Genomic DNA, 22825 nt, shown 5'->3' with positions numbered 1-22825 from the left:
AGTTTTAATCAAAAGGTAAAAAATCACTTCTCTAAGGACTACATATGCAGTCCATTATTTAACTTGATTGAAAAAACAAGTCATTTCAAAAATGAATGTGATAATTATGTTTGGGATTGACCCAACAGAGACATCAGTGAGAAGAGAGAACATGTAGAATCCAGCTGTTAACTGATTTTCGAGCGTCATTATTTCTGTTTATCAAACCCATCCACATTCAGACAAGACCCTGAGGTTTTGTCGTGTGCTGAGGTGTGACATGCTGATGTGAACACAAACTAAACTTCTACTTGTCCTAAAAGCAGAACAGAACACCACAAAAATTGATAACAATAGACAAAACTTGCGATTTTGAATTTTTACTTTATTGATTGTTTTGCAGATACATTAAAGGACTTTGATGTTTAGTTTGCAGAGTTTACAGTACAACTACAATTTCTATATTTTTTTCTTTTTTCAGGGACAAAAAATCAATAAAATATAAAGTGAAGTCCAATATGATAATACAGTAGAATTATCACCTTCTTCAGGACAAAGAGTATCAGCTGTCCTTGTCTTGTGAAGTGCTGTTAAGCAGGGAGTGATTTCAGTCCCAGTAAACCTTCATCCCTGCAATACCGACTATGGCAACTACTGCTCAGAGTATACCTTACCTATGAACCGCACTTGTGTCCACAGAGAGGGAAATACTTAGGAGTGCTTTAGTTTTTATTCCTGCTCAACAAATGAATTTAAAGAGTGGATTCAAAGCTTGCTGCAATTAGCTTGTGCGGACTCATGACATTTTCGTAACAATACCAATATTTTACCATAATCTTTTGTCCTCAAGATAAAAAAAATTCACATTTGACATACATATCTTGTCTCCTGTTGCTACAGCATCATTGCTGTATATGGAGAGAGCCTGTTCTCCTTTTATCCCCAGTTTTCAGCACCATGTACTTTTGCTCTCTTGCACTAACACTGACACAAATAAGACACAGAACTTGAATGTACAGCACGTATGACAATCTTCAAATACTCTTCCACACCCTTGATCAAGTGTGATCCCCAAGTTGAAGAGAAACAACTAACCTCTTGCACAGACCTTAGCTTCTTATTCCTCACAACATCCCTGTGAGGTAGGAAGAAAAACATCCCCTTTTCCAGCAACAGGAGACAAGGCAGAGAACACAGCTGTCGTTTCACAAGGCAGTAAGTGGAGAACCAGAAAAGCTGGAAATCAGGAGTTCTTGGGTCCTAATTCTTTGATTCAGAAACCAAGGTGCTAAACTCCCAGACATTACCAGGTCATTAGTCTTTTTATAGCCATGTGTTAATGACAACAATGGCTTCTGTGCGTGTGCCAGCAAAGTGAAGTTCTATGGCAGAAGCAGTGTACACCTGATCCTGCCCTCAGACACTTCTCCTGTACTTCATAGATGTGTAAATGTTCACGGTAATTAACTAATCAGTCCTATAACTAATGTAGCTTAGGTAATTGCAATATATCAACATTTTAATTTATAGATTTCTTTAAGACTTGCCATCTATTTAAATGCTTGTGTTCTTTGGTCTTTCTGTTCCGTTTTTGTGGGTTTATTTTTCCTCTGGATAAGTTAATAGTAACTGCCTTCCCCTGTATAATAGTTTCTATAATCCTCCCCTAAACCCAGCATTCATTTTGGGTACTCTCTACAAGAGCTTTGAGTGAAGATGAACAAAACACCTTCAGTGACTATACCCATCCCCTCAGAGTACCTCTTCACCCATCTCTGGCCCTGAGGGCAGAGACAGGCACCTTTTCCTGTGTACAGCACCACAAGGGTTAGAATCGTCACTGAAGAGTCTCCATGCGTTAGGGAAGAGGCCTCTGGGCTGCTCTATCCAAAAGTGAAACTGTTTACAGTGAGCTAAAATAGTCAGGTTTTATTACATACAGATTTTTAATCTGCAAAATCTCTGTGAGCAGAACTTGAACCACCTCCACAGCAATAAAAATGACCAAACAACTTGTGAGGAATCAGCAAGTAACACAGGGAATACACCTAAATAGAGAAAACATGTTAAGACTAACATGCTGTGTTAAGATGTATTGGAGCACTATGATAATATAGTTTCAAGTCTTCGATGCAAATTACCTATCAACCAAATCACTTGTATATGATAATCATGAAATTAGCACTGGTCTTTGTACAAAACATTTCTTTCCCATGGGCTCAGCATCAGCTCTTGCCTACAGATTCAGGCTACACTATGGCCTACCACCCACTAGCAGCCACAAGTTCAAGTCACAGCTTAGTCTTATGGGAATACTTTTGTACTGGCATAATGGTGTTTACAAAGGCATTTTGTTTATTTCTTTCTGGGATGAAGGGTAGCCTGTTGTGGTATAGAGAAGAGATTAACAAAGAATTGTTTAGGGTAAGTGCAACTATACAAAATAATACCTCAAATCAAAGCAGTTTTACTGCTGTAAAACCTACATGTGGATCAAGACAAATTTTGTAACTCTTCCACGAAGGAGAAGCATTTCTTATTTTAGAATGGAAAAATTCTGTACAAAGGCTAGTACAAGAGCTAAACATTGTATGGTTTTTCTATCTGGCTCCCCAAGAAATGTGTTACATTCCTTCTACAACACACATTGACTGTGGTGAATCCCTTATTCACTTAGTGTTAGAAGATCTTTCTATGTCATGTGCTTAACATGCTTATTACATGTATGATAGGCATTACGTACACTTTTTCTTGTGCATCTACATTTTCTTGTCTTTCAGTCACTTAATATGCTACAGTCCTGATGTCAAACATGATGTCAGGAATTATTTTAAGTGAAGTGTTTTGTGTGCTCCTATTTATACCAATGATAGAAATGACAGAAACCATTATGTTAGAGAGAACACTGTATTTTAGTAAATGTTGATTTCTAGTCAATCCATGCTCTGTATAATAAAGACATATGGTACTGATTTGGTATGTGAGATCCAAAGCTGTCATATTACCTGCTGGCAAAGGTAGCAAAATACAAAAATTATTTTGTAAGTAAGAGGGAAAAGAAGACATCCATAAAAATGATTCTGAGATAATGTCTTTTAATTTTGATTGTCTCAAGTTATCATGAAATTGGGTTCCAAACTCTTTAGATTTTGCTGATGCCTTGACTGACAAGTGGTGCATATTTCTTTTACCCTTGACCATCTGTATTCCCTTCAGAAGAATCTTAAAGGTGTTCACAACCTTCTCTTCCCCTGTTTCTTTATGCAACACTGGAAGGACAGACCTGGCTCCAGAAACAATATTCATTTGCCTTTGACTGGTAGCTGGGGAGAAGCATTATATCTGGAGAATAAGAGCAGTTCATGTGGGAAATTGTGCAGCTACTAGCTGTCTGCATGAGGATGGACACTTTTTAATCTACCTCCTTCACACTAGCTCCGTTCTAGTTTGTATGATTGAAATTTAAAGGGTTGGGAGGCGTGGGCCTCTCAATACCAACAGACACACACTGTGGAAACAGTAGATATATTTAGATCCCAGTTATTTCCACAGATTTAAACAATTTTGTTACAGACTGATGAAAAAGTTCAGGAAAAGGAACGTCCATATTCCCAATATCTCTGTACAGATACATATATTTGTTATAGACCACTCCAGAAAAGAAAAACCCACACCTTCACAGGAGAATGGATATGATAAGTGCTGTAGTTCCAGAGCAACAGATATCAGGAAACACAGAGGCAATCATAAGTTTTGCATGGCTGTTTTCTACTTCTGTGTAAAAAACCCTAGTATTTGGCAGAGAGACTACAAGGCTTATTTTTTTTTTTTTTCTTTTTTACAATGATCATTAACATTTTACTATAGCATGATTCAAAACTTAGAGAATATATTCACCATTCCATTAAAATTGGTAATGTTATGAAAGCAGAATACAATTTAGGCTTATAGTCACAGGCTGAGTTTAACTACCTGAAAACTACTTACATAGCCCTTAAAAAACAAAAAAAGAAAAGGAAAAAAAAAGTAAAATTGCAAGACAGTCATCAATTTCTTCCATTTGGAAACAAGCTTTCTTGCGTGTTAAGCCCAGTCTGTATTTCACATTTAAATCTGCCTCATTGGTATTAGTTTCGGTGAAACCTAGCAAAAAGGAGGGAAAAAACCCACAACAGTTGTCATACAGATACAGATATGTAGCAGTACAACCCACCATTCACTTCCACCCGTATCAACTATGTACCATTTGTACTAGAGACCCTGCACTTATTTAAACTGCTGTATTTGCAGTATGTCAGAGATAAACACTACCACAACTAAATTTTCTGAGGTAAGAATGTAAGGTATGTGTGGTGCTAGTATCCAGACCCCCAACTTCATTTGTTTTGAGATAGGTCATTGGTATAAGAAGCAAGCATATTGAGCTTGGCCAGATGAACCTGTACTTGCCCCCTGCACAGTCTTCTGTGCAGAAACAGTCAACTGAGTTTTGGAATATGCATGTTAGCAGGGGATATACAATCAAAGGTATACATATATGATAAACACTCTGCAACTACTGTATATGGATACATTTGATGTGATTATTTGTTTGATGATAATATAATACAATATCAAATTTATATTTCCCATTTTTTTTAAATGTCCTTCTTCCATTCACATTCAATTTGTTTAATTATGGTTTAATAATGCTAATTTTGCTTTTTTAAAAAAAAACCTTGCCTTTTCCCATTCACATTCATTTTTGTGTAAGGACACATTTATGTATTCTATTGTTTTAATTCATTCACTCACAAAATTCAATTAGTGATATTATAAGATGTACAGCAGACCAAAAATAAAGCATAGTAAGCCTACATAGGAAGTTAGATGAGGAAAGAAGGTGTTAATAGGAACAATACAGAGAAGACTTTGTAGAGCAGCATAGTTAACATTTGCGTGAACTCTCACTCCAGGTCTACACAAAACCCTGAGGAATAGGTCTCCCCAGAAGATCCAAGCCTCTTTAATTATCTCCTGTTCCCAGCCCTATTTAAAGAGATGTCCCAGAATGAAGATCAGAAATAACTCCTGTGATCTTACTTTTTCAGGATGAAAAACAAATCCATGGATAATCTGGCTCTTAGTTGATTAATGTGCCCCATGGAAGCATCACCTACTGCATCCTCCTGCCTCCTTAACCCATCTTTTTCAGTTAACGGTACTCAAGAAGCTAACTCATGAAAGAATAATATATAAGTGCCTTTTCAAGCATTAAAGCCTCTTTCTTTTAGAGGTACAGAGCTGTATTTTCTGTACCACTTAGATTTCCATGTAATCTTTCCTCCAGCCACTATGTATCATCATTTATAACCTTATGAGAATAGCCACTGAGGAAAACTTAGTTCATGAAGAATGTGTTTACTCTATCAAATGCTAATGAAATGTTTCAGTGGATGGCAACCATTCATTGATTTTTTCAAAGTTGTGCGTGAACTAGGATAATAAATAGATGTAATAGGTACAATGCATCAGCATTCCTGGATTCACTCCAGAAATGTTTCAACATTTCAGAGTCCAAGTTACCATGTGCCTCACTTTATTTGGGCCTATTTCTACCGCAGCCAGGGGTGGTTCCATTAAGTAAAGGTAAACACTGGAGGACAAAGATAGAACCACTAAAATCTGTATTCTGCAAACAATGACAAAGGCAATTACTGGAGAGATTACTGTTTTCTCTGATGTTGTAGATTTCAATACCATCAAAACATCAAGCATTTTACATTTGATGAGCGCATTACATTAAATGTGATGTCTGTGCATCTGATGCTAACAGCTGTCATTTGTGTGTACCACAATCCACTTCAGAAGGGTCTGATGCCCGTGAGTGTGATGTGCCATAATGTCTGCTCAAGATAATGGAGGTGGTGAGAGCCCAGCACCACTCAGAACTGGACCCAAATGCAACTTTTGCGCCTACTAAAATGTGATTAAATAAGCAGAAAAATGCCAGTGTAACAAAAGGGATGGTTTGTGGTTGGAAAACAGGGAGTAATGCAGAAATGCAGAAAGGGCAGAGTCCACTGCTTTAAATCCCAGTAGAGACAGTCAATCCAGTATCACCTTGTGCCAAGAGCACAGTACTTGGTAAGGGCTAAAGGGTCTTAATGAAGACTGTATTCACAGTGTGCAGTTTCAGAGCTCCTACTTTCTCACAGTACCTCCTAAGCAACATGTTCTTAATAGTATTCAATTACAGGAAGAACATCTTATCTTGGAAGCTTCAAATACCTTGCTAATGTTGGACAGGTAGGTGTTCTGGGAGGAGTTGGCCTGTGCAGTCCAGTACGTGGCCTCTCAAGTGGTAAGAGAAATATGGGCTCTGGGCCTTGCTGCAATTCAAGCCTGCTGAATCTCTGATTCCCAAACCCAAAATACCCTTTTCAGCTACACAAACAGCCCTACGCTTATTTCATTGAATTCCTATGTAGCAAGCATTCCTTCAGGTTCTGATTCTGAATAATGCTGAATCCTGTTAAGTTCTATTGACCTCAACAAGCATGCAACAGCAAGTTACTGTTCAAAAATTTAAAATAAGCCCCTCAAAAAAAAAAAAAAAGCTAGCATATTTGTTAAGTTAATAAAAGTTGTCTGTCTCTTATTAACACCTATTGTTTAATTTCAGATAAATGCAAACTGGAATTCTAACATCATATGTATATGTGATACAAAAATCTCTTCTTAATGGTTTTTGCAGCACAGGTGATTGATCAAGAAAAATCCCCACACTATTAATTTAAAAATCAACTCAGTCTTGCAGGAACCTCGAAAGAAAATGTTCCTCAAAGGAAAATGTACTTCCAGAAAATAAAATCTATATCCCATATCATTTTGAACTCAATGACTTGGAGACACAATTCCTTTTCAAACATACACTAGGCTTGGCAGATGCCTTTTCTATACTTCATGCTATCTTTTAAGAACATTTTGAAAAAACAAGCTCTAAAATTAAGGGGGAAAAAAAACGTGGTGGGGATTTGTGACTTATCCTGATTATTTTTATAATTAAATACATCTGCAAAAGTACGTTCTGCCACAATCTCATCAATGGCAGAAGGCAGTACAAGCCCAAACAGATTGCCTGCCAAGGTGATCTATATGCTAGGCTACAGCAAATCTTATTTAAGCATGCGAGATAAGCTAACATTTTGTCTTCACAGTACAGTAAAATTGAGGGTGAATTGTTTATTTTTTAAATTATGCCAGTCTATGATGAAGATTGTTGACTCTAAATCATGTTTCCTTTGACATTTTGTTGTTGCAAATGTTCTTTAGGAGATGTTTTTCCAAGTAAGTAAGTAGGCTGTGAAATGGAATTGTATAGTCAAACGTGTCTCAAATATGGCCATATAGACCATGAAATTCTCCTCTCCAAACAGGAGTAGTCTACATGGGGTGAGGCAGTTACATATAAAGATACAGCTATCTGTTAAAATCTCATTTCTAGGGAACCTAGAGAGGTATTTGTTTTAGTTCAGTTCATACACTGGATCTACTGAAAAAAAGCTGCTAGAAAAAGGGGTCAGCTGCTCATTTTCCCCTGATTAGTTCTGTTTCAAACCAGGAAAATATATGATCCTGCTTTTACTGTGGCAATACAGTATCACTAAAGCTCCTGTCACTGATATAAATAAACCCAAGATATCTCATTCAGTGAACATAAATAATCACAAGCACAACTGTTACTCTTGCAAGAAAGCCTGAGGCAGAGTTTTGAAATGTGGAGAAAAAGGACCAAGGATGCTGCAGTCTGAATAAATGCCTATCACTATGCTCAAATTCCTATTCTCTGAAATTCAAAAGTAAGCAAAGAACCTGTAGTTGTTTGCTATATATGAAATTCAGGAAATTACAGGATGGGGGGAAAGGGAAGGAATTCGGAAGGAATTCGGAAGGAATTCAGAAGGAATTCGGAAGGAAGGAATTCGGAAGGAATTCGGAAGGAATTCAGAAGGAAGGAAGGAAGGAAGGAAGGAAGGAAGGAAGGAATTCGGAAGGAATTCGGAAGGAAGGAAGGAAGGAAGGAAGGAAGGAAGGAAGGAAGGAAGGAAGGAAGGAAGGAAGGAAGGAAGGAAGGAAGGAAGGAAGGAAGGAAGGAAGGAAGGAAGGAAGGAAGGAAGGAAGGAAGGAATTCGGAAGGAAGGAAGGAAGGAAGGAAGGAATTCGGAAGGAATTCGGAAGGAAGGAAGGAATTCGGAAGGAAGGAAGGAATTTGGAAGGAAGGAATTTGGAAGGAAGGAAGGAATTTGGAAGGAAGGAAGGAATTCGGAAGGAATTCGGAAGGAATTCGGAAGGAAGGAAGGAAGGAAGGAAGGAAGGAAGGAAGGAAGGAAGGAAGGAAGGAAGGAAGGAAGGAAGGAAGGAAGGAAGGAAGGAAGGAAGGAAGGAAGGAAGGAAGGAAGGAAGGAAGGAAGGAAGGAAGGAAGGAAGGAATTCGGAAGGAAGGAATTCGGAAGGAAGGAATTCGGAAGGAAGGAATTCGGAAGGAAGGAATTCGGAAGGAAGGGAGGAAGGGAGGAAGGGAGGAAGGGAGGAAGGGAGGAAGGGAGGAAGGGAGGAAGGGAGGGAGGGAGGGAGGGAGGAAGGAAGGAAGGGAGGGAGGAAGGAAGGGAGGGAGGAAGGAAGGGAGGGAGGAAGGAAGGGAGGGCTAGTGCACTTCCATGCCACAGGTTCATGTCATGCTTTTAACCTGCAGTGCTGTAGTGATTTCAGGCACTTTTGCAAGGACCCATCAGTACGTCAGTGACACCTGCACGTACTCTGGCAGAGGTACACACTCTGCAAACAAGCATTGCTTTGCAAGCATTTATGCAAGCCACTGCTTTCAAGGTAAGTACATGTAAATGCATAAACCAAGAAGCATCTACATTTTTCATGCCCACAGCTCATGATTTCATGCATGACTGCAGCAACAGAACAAAGCAGACTGTACTGGAGCCTGCCTTCTGGAGAACTAGGAAATGGTTCCTGTGAAGGGTCCCTTCCTAATCTTAGAGAGACATATCCCAGGGACCCAGACAGTGCATTGTTCCAATACCTCTCATCAACTCCTAACTTCAGGCTACACTAAAGATTTGAAGTTTAAATCATTCCTTTGTGACATTTCCAGGAAAGCACCAAGGAACAGTGGGTGGTGTTCATCTTTTCTTTGGACCTAATTGTCTTGCCCTATCATACCTGCTGCAGAGCTTAATCTCATAGCCCATCATTTTAACCTTATCACTTATTTCTCTGAATTTTTTGTTTGCTTCTGCTTTCACTGCCTTGAGCATAGGCAGCTGGACTTTACTTTGAGAAAAACACACTTAACTGAATATGTATCTGTTGGTCATCTCAACCAAAAAAAACCCAAAATCCTTCCAACAAGCAGGTTTGGAACAATTAAGGAGTGTCTTCAGTGTCTTCTGAAAACAGAAGTCCTTTTCTGTAGTTTACATCTATTTAAGTGCTTATTAAACAGTGCACCTTCAAATTCATCATGAAGTTACTCCTCAATTAAATACAAAAGAACAAAACAAAGTGACTGATTGCAATAGATACAAACCTAAAAAGTTCATTTCTATATTTTAGTTCTGGATGCTAGCTGCTTGACAGGCAGATCAGCTGAAGAAAAGGAAGTCTTGACATTACCAAAGTTTAAAAAATTTGGTAATTTTTTCAAAGATCAAAGTCAGAAGCTGAAGGAATCATTTCATTTCCACACAGATCTGCTGTATAAGGAAGGTTGCTTCCACTTTAAATTAAAATATAATAATGACTTCCCTAAAATATTATATGGAAAATTAGTAACCTAGCAAAGCGATTCTGTAGCAGCTTCCTGCACTTTGCAGTTGCAGGCCACTAGTCTTTAATCCAAAATCTTTTTCTCAGATAATTTAAGGTATTTTCAGCAGTGAAAGATCTTTATTTAAAATATCCAAGAAGAAACGTACACAGTCATATTTAGTTATCAGAAATGCTCTCCTATGGACACAAGAAATAAATTAAATTTCACAGGTTCATTGCTCAGGAAGTTTCTACCAAGAATATGCTCAAAGCCTTAATAAAAAACCCTTGCACATACTAAATGCTCTGCAGCTTGTGAATTAGGCGCCATAGCCATGCCATGAACTCTGCAAACAGGAGTATTTTACTTCACTACTAAATATTCCTGAACTACTTTTACAGCACAGTTTGTACACTGTCATACTTGCTGCCCTTGCCAAAGGAGGGCTGAACTGCCCCAAAAGACTTCACAACACAGAAGAAAAGATTTTGTAATGTTCATGTAGGGACAGGCCATGAAGAAACTGTATTATCAACCACTCATGCATTCAGTTACACTCTAGAGTGCTACAGCTGTCCATTAATAAGCCAGTTTTGTGTTTGCATTAAGTGAGACTTAAGAATGAATGTGAATGTCAAAAGGCAGGGGCTTTCTAGATTAATGAAGAGCATAAATTCCATTCATACAAGGCAGTCTTAGAGCAGTTCACTGATTGGCACTACTAACACAGAGGGGACAACAGTAGTCACTCCTGTCAATAAGATTCACAACTTCACCTAAAGATAGCATGGAAACTTAGCTACAGAGAGTTAGGTAAACTTATACAGTGAAAAAAATCACATATTTTTCCATCTCTCAGAGAGTAATCACCTCCCATCTTCAAAGCACAGAAGTTTACTTTCCACGTGTCTTTTTACTCTTAGTCATTTCTCCATCTCTCCTGGCCTTCCTAGCTTCTGATGCTTCCAACATCATCACACTATATTAACCGCAAATTATCTTTCATTGTAAATCTCACAGGTAATCTATTCAGTCCTCACCTATAAAGACAAAACTTACTTCAACTACCAGTCTTCATGTGGTAAGTATTTGTGGAGAATATTTGTTCTGACTCCAAATTGTACTGGTTTGTAAAATTACTTACTGCAAAGTCACAGCCAGTGCTTTTCTTGATATCATCTACGGTCAGTCCTTCCCAGATTTCTATGAGGGTCAATCCCTTCTTCTTGTCCACATCAAACACTGCCTATTAAGTTCAAAAAGCACATAATTATTTTTTATTAATAAAGGAGAAAATGAGGATGTAAATGCAGTAACATTGTACAAAATGGTGCGCTGAAGTAGATAGCATTCCTTCAGTAACAAAAGATGCCACTTTCCACTTTCATGACTGACCGATAAAGATTTCTGCTACATTTATTTGTACCGAGAAAAAGAATCTAGACTGCATTAGAATATCTAGAATCTAGTATGTGTTAGTTTTCTGAGTAAAAAGTACAGCTGTTCATCACTGCAGGAAATGAGGACCATGCCTGCTGCTCTGGTGAGAATGGGAGGCTCAAAGGAAAGGGCTGACATGCTCTTTGCTGAAAGACAATGTCCACCAAAAGACGACAAAAGAAACAAGGGAAGAGAATGTCTCCATCATTCTTTTATTTCAAGGCCAGTAGTGAGATCACCTTTGTCTGACTATAAGTTTCTCCAACAGCTACTGCACACCCAATGCAAATGCTAGAATTTTGAGAAGCTAGGCGTGAAAGACAATATTTTCTGCAGCATTTTTTAAAAGAAAGCCTGAGAGGAAGAGGCTGAAGGAGCAAAGGCTGCTCTGTCTGATGTCTTCATAAGATACGCACTCTACTTCTGAGACCTGCAAGTGCATCAAATAAAAACACCTGTAAAACAATGTGCACTTTAATAGTGCGTACCAGAGGGAGATACACAGGTTGCACACTAGTTGCCAAGGAAACCGTAAGGTCTAAAGTAATTTTCCTTAAAAATAAAAGTTTAGTAGCAAAAGACCAGTGAAGCTTGAACTTGAAATGAAAGTGAAGTCTTAAGTTCATCACAGAAGTATACTGAAGTCTAGCTGTCCTCTGGGCACATGAAACTGCTTTTTATGGGACTGAAAAAGGACAGCTTCTCTAAGTCTTAAAAGAGAAGCTGGGCATAAAGAACATACACACGAAGATGCTAGTGTGGAAAAGAATTTGCAACACTATCCAAATGTTGTCGTACATTTGTGTCATCTCCTGATAAAGCCACAAGATCTGGTAATTGATGAATATTACAGATATTTCTAAAACTTCCACATTTTGATATATTTTTCCTTATTTTGTGAAGAAAAATCCTTTAGATGTAGCGATATCCCACCATGAGAAAGCAAATTCTACATCAGCATCCTTGATGCATTCTACTTGGCATGATGGATGGCTCACAGAGGGACTACTGTAAGTCCTTAAAAATGTAGACACTGATAATAAAAGGAGTATGATTACAGCAAGAAACCTTAAGTCACTTATCCTTTGCTTAAAAGATCCACTAATGTACTTTGAGCAGCAGCAGAATCAGATGCTCATATGTACTTTTACCGGAGAATAAATTGCTTCACAAATGGAATCAAGTAAGGACAAGAGAACTAAAGCTCTGCTACAGCCACAGGTTTCTCTGAAACCTGTATACATGAAAGAAGATGCCAATTGTCCAACCTATAGGTGCTCTGCCGGGAAAAAAAACCCCAACAAAACAAAAGGACAAAAACCCTACCAAAACCAAACAACAATGCCCCTTTGCCTCCCAAGCTGTGATACAGCCGCATTCGAAAATTGCATCTCACAGCAAATTTTCAGAAATACTTTGGGAAAAATAAGGAGATACACACTTTTCATGCTTGTCATAGGAGGCATCTTTGTTCTGAAGGAATCTAAGGGTACAGTTCAGTATGCTAGATGTCAAAGTTTTAAAAGGAAAAATACGAGCCCCAAGACGTCTGGACCTGAACTCCAAGGCCATCTTTCCCCTTCAGTGGCAACAGATGCTGAAAATATTCTTCATTTTTTACTAAGATTTGCTACTGTTATTAGGGATAGAGGAGAAAATTATTAATAAGAAGTAAAGAAAAGTACTTTACCTTCTCTGTAATGATGCGGTTCACACATTGTTTCCCAGTAAGTGGCAAACTGCATTTTTCCAGGATTTTATGGACATTGCCCTGTGTTTAACAATATGCAAACATCTGTTTTTAAAAAACTCAAACATGCTCATGGAAATCACAACTGTAGCCATTCAGTGTTATTTAAACATTCAGTGTACTCAGAACACTCTTCAAACTCACTTCTATGGCAGACTAGTAAGAATTTTACTGTACTACTGAGTGGACTCCTGAGTTTAAAAGTTCTGCACACTGCTTCTTAATAATCTGCCCTTCCTGCTACAATGTGAGGTCAAGAGATACATGGAACCTCAATGATGACACATGAAGGACAAAAATTAGGAAACAACATTATGGACAACGTATTTCCCTGTGTTACCCTTTATCACAAATGGTATGTGCAGGATCAGCCATACACAGAGGAAATTCAAATCCCCAGACTTCAAGTGCACACTCATACTCTCAAAACAGTAAATCCAGTTTATTTACCCACACTGAATTCCCATTCCCACTTTGTCTCTGGGAAAGTCCCTGTCTTTTTTTCCTTTCATTTTTTAAAAATGCAAAAAGAGTTCACAAATGGCTCTAGATCACACTTAGTTAATGTAGGCTGCAAGAGCTCTGAATGGATATAAGGCAAATGGATCATTACATTTTTTGGTCAGTATTTTTAAGTGTTTTACAGAAGTAGCATTAAGTGAACACTTCTCCCCTTACCCTATGCTTTTATTTTTTTGTCTAATTATCAATTTTTGGTTATGCATTTCAAATTACTCAGAGTATAATATGTCTCATTTAACCATCTGGATGCAATACTTACATAATTTAGAATCATCAGTTTACCTTAAGGCTTAATCAGGAGCCATCTCACAGCCTGTTTGACTCCTGCATGATAACAAAATGAGCAATCCATGTGCTTTTGAATTTATCTTTCTCTGTGAGGAACTATTTCTTCATTCTAGTTACTTTCAATTGATCTGCTTATATCCTGTCCATCTTGAGAATGTCCTTGTGCAATTTGCCTAAGAGCCAAGATTAATCTGTGCTATTTATAATATCTTCAGTAACATATCAGATATACTTTTCAGCCCTGTGAAATTAAGTGTCTCCTCCTGGTACCTAATTGAGATTGAAATGCATGGACTTACAGAGGTGACAGCTTGAATGGCTTCTGTAACCCTGAGAACTGATACATTTGAGCTTCTTAACACTTGAGCTGAAGATTATTGTATTAACCAGTTAGCCTTAAAGATGTAATGCATTTCCTGATCTTTTCAAAGGTTGGACTCTATGATCTTTTTCAATCTAAATGATTCTGTGACTTTTGGAAGACATCTGTCAGGACAGTATAAGAAGAGCAATTTAAATGGAACTGCATGATTTTTACCATCTGAATTTATTCAGATTTAGATATTTGTTCAGCTAAAGGAAAAGACTATTGTAGAGATACATAACACCTTAGGTGTTCCAGTCTGCTTTAAATAAAAAATTCTGTTGTTGAAGAACAAAAATGTCCTTAGTCTTCCACAACATATTAAAATCAGAACTTTTCACAGTATGAGAAAGGAGTTTTCAATTCAGTGCTCCATGTTTCAGTCATGCCCAAATCAAGCGCTTAAAACCAGTCTCCATTCTATTTTGCTGAACAATGTAGACAACTCATTTCACAACATGGAACAATTACCAGCCATTACTTTGCCATGCTTTGCAAAACATGTCAATGATGGTATGGGGGGAAGAACTTGACTTCTAATTCTCTCAGGCAGTATTTAGCAAATTAGACACAGATGCACAGGGACTGTTTAGACATTAAATAACAAGCTTATATTCTATTACTCTTTTCTTCATAGCTATAAAAGAAGAGGTAATTTATCAAAAACTACACTAAGAAAAACTAATGAATTTGACTTAAGGTCTATTTGACAAGTGTCTCACAGTGGCCTAAGCATATGGAACAAAAATTGAAATACCCTTCTGCAGTATGCCCTCTTGGTTCCTGATATGATGTAATGAACAGATTTTCTCTGCAGAGACTGCTTCCAGGCAGTGGTATTTAACTGTCATTGATGAACTCAATCTCATAAAATAGTTTAGTCCCTTTTACATAGATTTAATTCCTTGAGATTTTGCATCATTCTGCTATCGTCCACAACTTCATTAGCTGGCTGTGGAAAGTGTTTCTTCCTGTTTCAATTAATTTCAGTTAGTTATCCCTATTTTGTTTATAAGGCAGTGGCAATTCTGCATCTACCTTCTCCATTCCCTCTTTATTTTGTGTACTTCGTTACCCTTCCTCAATAGCATTTCTTAAGCTGAAGACTCTTCTACGAAGCTGATTTCATGTTGTCTCATCTATCTTCTGTACATTTTTGCTTTCATTACATATAAAAACTTAAGTAATTAGAAGTGTCATTAACTTGGGACTGAGCATATTTATTTGTATTTGTAACATACTGCAGATCAGAGTTTTAAAAGAGTAAAATTGCTTGAGTGGTAAGACAAGTTACTAGTTCCACCATCATAATTTAGTGTAAATTATATTCTGCCTGTGCTGCAAGGACCCAGCCTATTTCTATGTTTAAAAAGTGCAATATGTGTCCTGAAAGGAGAAGGGCTATTAAACTCTTAGAAAACTTACTTTAATGTTTAACAAGCCATCATTATTATTAAAAAAAGCAAACAACCAAACTTGAAAAGGATTAGAAGATCCTTCACAAGATCACGTATCAAACAAAACTAGCATAAGAACTACCTATTGCAGCACCTCTTGAACACGCCCACTGAAGGCACTGCCTATATCCCATGTCTGCCACTGTATTTCCATTCATCAAATCTTGACTGCTGCTGATTTACAGGAAACTTTCATGTCTGATGGTAGATTTCTTATTTATTTGGAGAATAAGATTACAAAAACACCCCTTTACTAAAGAGACAGTAGACACAACAGACTGTCTCACTACATGCAGACATTTCTTTCACTCAGTAGCATACACAGGGCTTTGAGCAGGACGAAGGATTGCTCCTCTGATGCAGAGATTCATATGCAGTAAGTTTTTGAGAAAGTATTTGGTGTAAAGAATTAAAAAGCCATAAATAGAAAATCAGCTCTGTGAGAAGCAGTCAGCCCCAACAAAAGGCGTCTGACTTTCAGAATTGGCCTCATGGGTGCTATATTTACTTGCCTACTAATTAAAAAAAAAAAAAAAAGGAACAAAAGGAAGAGCACCTGAAAACTCTAACAGCAGCATTGATCTCTAAATACTAGATATATATATTTCATCATCTTCACATTTGAGCAAGCAAGAAGCATTGATATGAAGACCCCAGAAAGAAGCTAGGTAAGAGGAAAGAGTGCCATTTAAACATAAGAATAAAATAAAAATGATGCATACTGTTTAATTTGGCAGTGCCTTCTCACAAAAGCAGAAGAAATAATTTATGAAAACCTGTAACTGGCTCTCCAGAAGTGCACACCAGGCACACCATGCACAAAGGTGCCCAAAGTAGGTATACCTATGCCAAGATAAATACTTCTATGCCTGACCTGTCCCTAACAGTGAACCTATCTCTGTTCTCACTCTTTTCCTGTTCCAGTACTCCTACAGACATAACAAAAACAACCCAGCAAACAATTTCCGAACACTGTTTTGGAAAAATATTTTAGCAATAGTACCTTTAAGAGAAAAACTGGTTTGAATCATTTTAGTGTGTGTGGACTCTAAGCCTTAACCAAATTCCACAGTATGTAGACATTTAGCATAAATATTTATTCAGACCACATTAATACCTGAAGTGTGTGTCTGAGCAAACAGATAACTACATATGTTACTGCAATTTTTGGGAGGCTGTGTGATAGTGATGCAAGTCATAGAGACAAATTTGTTTTATACTCTCATTTACTTATTTATGCATATGAACATGAAAACTATTGGGTTAAACTCAGCCCTGTTACTCGAAATGTGCCCCTTAAGATCACAATTTAGTAGAAATTGTGAAACTACTATATTATTCAATTCTTTTTTATTTTCAAGTGAAAATTAATTCTTCAAATCTCATTAAAAACACAACTGTTAATATATTTACTCTCATATTTCCATATTTACTATAGCTTACTACACAAATTCTGACAAGAGATATTATTTTGAACAATACAAAACTAATCCTTGTTGCAGACATATAACAAATTTGGAATAACAGAAAAAAAAATTAAACAAAAAGCAAATTTTTAAACATTTGGGATAGAGATTTTTCTCCTTCAGTACATTTTTTCTCCTGTGTTAGAAGTTTCAAATGAAAAGTTTCCTATGATCTTTGGGGGGGATTTATATCTATAGCATATACCTTTATCACTACCCCCACAAAGAAGTCTCTAGATTAACCACTTACACATAATGATGCAAGGTAGCCTGCATCTCATCATGCCAAAAAATATATTCTATTAAGCTGTTAGTACCAATTTGACTGGCAATTTCAAAGGTAAATAACTTTCCATCATAACAAGTATTTAACCGTGGGAAACCTAATTTTTCAAATTATTCTGAGGAAAAGAGTAGAGTAGCATCTACTGTAGCTTTGGCAATGGCTACCCCTATTAAATTTGCATGAAGTAGCTAAAAAAATGTGTGCAGCTTTTAAACATCAAGTTAATATTTCATTTTTTTTCCCATGGTGAATGGTTCACTTACAAGAGTGGAACCATACTAACCTACCCTCCAGTTGCACCACCATAATAAATAACAGCAAAACTGTCAAATCCTCACAGAGTAGCAGAACGAAAAAGTGCTTTTTTTCCTGTTTACTTCCTTTTTTTTTGGTGCAGCAAAAACCACTAATTTAGAAAGAAGCAGCAGAGCCTTACCTTGGCTGAGTGCTCCATGGTGACAACCACTTTGGTCTGTGCGCTGGATACCAGGTCCATGGCACCCCCCATTCCTTTCACCATCTTACCCTAAAATTAAAATTTTAATGGAAATGTAATATTATTTATTATTACTATTATTATTATTATTAAAAAAAAAAAGAAGATAATATTGTGGCTGCAAGTGGCAGCACAAGATAGTCACCTTTTCCTGCATCAACACCCACCTATTTCATAACCACAGTATTCAAACACCAACAGAGTGAAAGGAGCTGTCTCATTCTAGGCTCTATATGATGAAAATAGGAGAAGAATGATGAGTAGAATAAAGAGATCCACTGCCATGGCTGGTGCCCTGGGGTGTAACCTAAATCTGAGTAGTATCCTTGGCTTAGTGGAAGCACTGACGCTGAGGAGCAATGAATTTAGTTCCAATGATTCTGTCACTTGAAAAGCAAAGTGTACATCTTCCTGTTGATGGAAATGTCATTACTTCCTCAAAAGAAATCCCTACTTATGAAATGCAGCAACAAGAACATCTGAGCACTGCACGTCCACCTGACAGTTTGGAAAGTCTCTTGCCACTTCAGAAAGCCATGCCTTGTACCACTATATCAGCACAAACCAATTGTTTTTGTTCTATTCCAGATGTCTGTAGAGGTCATTTCAGAGTATGAGCAAATACATAAATGTGCCTCAGTACTCACTTCTGCTTGTCCCTCAAACCAAGCAGTGTTTTCAGCCTCTGGACTCATTCCTCTCTCAAAGTGTGTTAGAATTGCACGTGTTATCACGGCAGGTGTCTTATGGCTTGGTGTTCAGCTACCTCTATTTTTACTTTCCATAATGCTATGGCACTCAACCCTGCCTGCTTCCATCACCTAAAACTGGATACATCTGATCTTGGAAGGGAAAGAGATCCAGACACAACACACTACTGACAGGAAATGATTAAAAGTACAAAGTTCTATGAGTATGAGCAGAGCAATTGTTTTTGAACAAGCACTAGACTCCAATAATCAAAGATGGCAACAATCTCACATACCAATCCAGAGTTGCTGAGGAGGAAAGAAAGGGGAGTGGAACACCCGCATGATAGGAGAGGCTAGTAGGAAATGTGACACAAGGAGAGCAATGAGGATGGTGAAGGGCCTTGAGGGGAAGCCATATGAGGAGTGGCTGCGGTCAGGTCAGCCTGGGGAAGAGGAGACTGAGGGGAGACCTCACTGCAGTTACAATTTCCTCATGAGGGGAAGAGGAGAGACAGACACTGATCTCTGTGGTGATCAGTGACAGGACCCGAGGCCGTGGCCTTAAGTTGTGTCAGGGGTGGTTTAGGCCGGATATCAGAAAAGGGTTCTTCACCCAGAGGGTGGCTGGGCACTGGAACAGGCTCCTGAGGGAAGTGGTCACAGCACCAAGCCCGACAGAGCTCAAGTAGCATTTGGACAATGCCCTCAGGCACGTGGTGTGACTCTTGGGGACGGTGCTGTGCAGGGCCAGGAGTTGGACTTTGATGATCCTTGTGGGTTCCTTCAAACTCAGAATATTCTGATTCTGTCAAAATCTGTCAATTTTACAGATTAAAATAAATTAACTTCTGTCTCAAATGGTTTCCATTTGTTTTTGACAGGTTATAGGGACAGTAATATACCATATACTGTTATGGATACAAACCCTAAAAGTTTATGATTAAATGCCTGGAAAACTTCCTAGTACAAAGCTTTTCTCTTATGCTTCCTTTTATCAGCAATGTGATTCAATACCTTACAAGTATGAGTACCTATGGTCCATCATAAAAAATATAAGGAAGAGACTTATCTCAAACTGCCAGGCCAGCTACTAGTTATTCTCTTGATCATTATGGTCTCTTATGTAACGAAGCCAGTATTCACACCCCACATCCCACCCCACCCAAAAAAATTTCTTATTTACCTACTGTTGGCACAGTGAAGAATAAATCACATCTTCCTAAATCTATAAACAAACCTTTTGGAACTGTTCAGTCAGACTAATATTTAATATTTATCACATAAATTATCATTACTACTAAATATTTCTTAGCAAATACAAATGTGAAAAGGATTTACCTCTGTCCTTAACTTCCTGGCACTGCTTGGATTATTCTCCATCCTGCCAGGAAATACAGAGCTCTTACAGTGACCTCTTACCTGCCTACCAGAGGCTCCATGACAAGATAATGCAGAGTAGCTGAAGATGACATATTATCTCCCCAGTAACTCAGAATCTGTTTGCACTGAGGATTATGGTATCAATATAACTGTCCTGACAATGCCATTACCTCATTTCCAGGCCTTTTAGTTCTATTAACTACAAAAGACCCACAGCAACAAGTAAATTCCTGAGGAACTAAGTGCTGATGAAGGTCAACAACAAATGTACTGGTGGAGAAGCTGTCATCCAGAACTGAGAGAAGAGACATCATCCCACTGTGCATGAAGAAAGAGAAAAATGCAAGCTGAAGAGAAGAACTTAGGGATTTTAAATTGCTTCATCTGCTCTTTCTCTTTAGAAAACATATTCAATGCTATTGGGTGGTGCCTGGTAATGCAAATCAATTCAGCACTAAATGCAACTAGCCAATTCCATGCTTTTATTTTGAGGAATATCCAAAGCATAAGAGATTTGTATTGCTCTCAGTGCATCTACCAAACTACCACAACTAGCACTTTCCCCCACACCATACTGGAAAAGGGGACACCTGCATGCTAAATTTGAATTAAAATATTCGAGACTAAAAGGCGATTCCAAAAAGACACTTTGCTCATTTTTGCCCCACCCTGCTCCCTCCATTTATTTATTTAAGATTATTTTTGTTAGTTCTCAATTACATTGGTACTGCTAGCTTCAGAAACCTTTCAGAAGGAAAGACAGTGCAGCAGTAAAATACTGGTAATTTGAAGCACTGTTATAAAACCATTTCATCAGAAAGATCTTGAAGTAAGAATAAAAGATTTTTGAATTAGCCATGCACTTCCTGGGAGGTCCAATGTTGGCAGTATTTATACAGAGGGTTGGGTGGAGAACAGACACAAGCTGACAATTTCCTTGCAGCTTCTCAGTTACAATACAAGGTGGGAATTCTGCTTTTCCCATTGTGCTTGCATCAGCAGTTTTTTCTAAGTCTCAGTCCAAATAATACTGGAGTGCAAGACATGGAAATTTTGGACCTGATGCTTTGGGTTTTTTAACTGAGATCATCAGCTCTTCTGCTTCTTTGTGTAGGCCATGAACCTACACAGTATTAGTGCAAATTCTTATAATGCCTACTTACTGCAAAATAAACTGTTTTGTTATTGTGGTGATGGGACATCATTAAGAAAATATGAGAGAAGGGTACATATTTTCTCATCTAATGCGTTTATATCGGAACATTACTTGAGTAGTCAAAATACCTGAAAGAGTCTGAGGAATTAATTTAGCCTAATAGCAATTCCTAAACAGAAACCTTCGTGTTTGTTTGGTCACATGTGGCACCCAAGACAACCTGGCATTCTAGTGGAAACTTGTGAGTACTCCAATGTGGGCAAGACAGTCAAGATATTTTTCAAGAGAATGCGAAGTTTTGCCTAAATGATATTTCAGCAAGCTAGGAAGGTGCTATAGCAAGCAGGAAACAATTTATAAGAAAATTCAAGCAGATAGATAAAGAAGAGATAGTTGAGAGAAAAGAGAAAAATTCAGCAGCCCTCTAACACTATTAAGGTCTTGAATCCATGCTGGTGTTTTAAAACCTTCCTCTATATTCCCAGGGGGAAGAACTTTTCTTCTGTAACTGAATTTTATACCTACTCCTAATATTGTATGACAAAATGCACCTGAACTGTTGTACTTAAGTTAAAATAACACAATCTTTTGAGACAAACAGGTATTGCACCAACAGCACAGCAGAGCAGATGCTCATGATGACTTTAAGAAACAAGGAAAACTTGTCAGTGGTAAATGCATCTCGAATAATTCCCTTTAAAACTGAATATCAAAACACATGCAAGGTGAAAATGTACACCTGTTTGGAACAGAACCAAGCCACTTCCCTCTTAAGATTCCTTGACCATGTTGCCAGCTGCCCTAATATTGTATTAAACAAATAGCATTCAGTCTGAAATTTCTCTTTGCTTCCATGAGATAACAGAATAGACATGCCTCACACTATGCTCAAAGTCAGCGAAACTGCTGTTTCAAAAAGTCTTATGGTAAGATAACCAGTGCTTCTAGTTTAAACTGCAAACTTCCCATTCAACCTCAATTTTCAGGCATCCCCCTGAACATCATGAACAAGATTCCTAGGATGAGAGAGCAAAGAATTTAAAGATGTCAGCATTGTCTCTCATGGCCACAGACACAGACGAGGTGTCAGGTATGAAAGGAAAAAAGGTATGAAAGCTGTCCTTATGAAAGGAAATGATTGTATCATGCCAGGGATAAGCACTAAAATTCAGAGCAACTGGAACAGTATGAACTTCACAGAGAAAAGCAGAAATTAAGGTAATGCAGTGGATACAAGATACTGCCATCACGACCATCAGTTGTGCTAATGCTGCAGTCAAAAGGATAAACTGAAGGCCCCTTCAAAGGTCTCTGCTCTGTCCCTCTCTGCAGTATTGCTAACACACGTAAGACACACAGCTCTCGCTCTGTATAAATACTGCCTGCCAGCACAGACGTGTCAGCATGAAACAGCACAGCACTGGGAAGGAGGTCATCAGAGCCATACATAACTATCTCAATTGTTTGTGGGGTTACACCTGGTTGGTTTGGGAAAGTGCGTATTAGCTCAAACCTTTGTTTTATTAAAAAAACCCAAACTAACAATCAGAAGGTAATATTAAAAAAAAAATATGTGCACATATCTACTCTAACTTCATAAAAATGTAGATGTCTCCTTTGCCTGTTGCTAACAGCCCTGTCCTGTATTTAAAGGATATATTAAAGTTATATTTGTAGTTGATTCTAAAATGGAAAGTCACAACTCTTCCCGATTTCACTTTCTACTTTTCCAGTGAAAAAAGAC

At 37.9% G+C, this 22825-nt stretch overlaps 1 protein-coding gene across 1 annotated transcript in view; it reads right to left on the bottom strand.

Moving 5' to 3' along the window:
• Positions 1-343: 343 nt before the first annotated feature.
• The window catches only part of OXCT1 (3-oxoacid CoA-transferase 1), an 83447-nt gene continuing 60965 nt past the window's right edge, over positions 344-22825 (bottom strand). Inside the window, exons 14-17 of the mRNA XM_082301490.1 lie at positions 17794-17883; positions 12915-12995; positions 10929-11030; positions 344-4122 (exon numbers count right to left, since the gene is read on the bottom strand). Coding sequence (XP_082157616.1) covers positions 4087-4122; positions 10929-11030; positions 12915-12995; positions 17794-17883 — 309 coding nt within the window. The 3' untranslated portion in view covers positions 344-4086. The remainder of the gene's footprint in view (positions 4123-10928; positions 11031-12914; positions 12996-17793; positions 17884-22825) is intronic.

This window comes from Coloeus monedula (assembly GCF_965178545.1).
Source record: "Coloeus monedula genome assembly, chromosome: Z".
NCBI classification, from domain to species: Eukaryota; Metazoa; Chordata; class Aves; order Passeriformes; family Corvidae; genus Coloeus; species Coloeus monedula.
The sequence above is the reverse complement of the archived record's forward strand: the minus strand, read 5'-3'. Positions and strand labels throughout refer to the sequence as shown.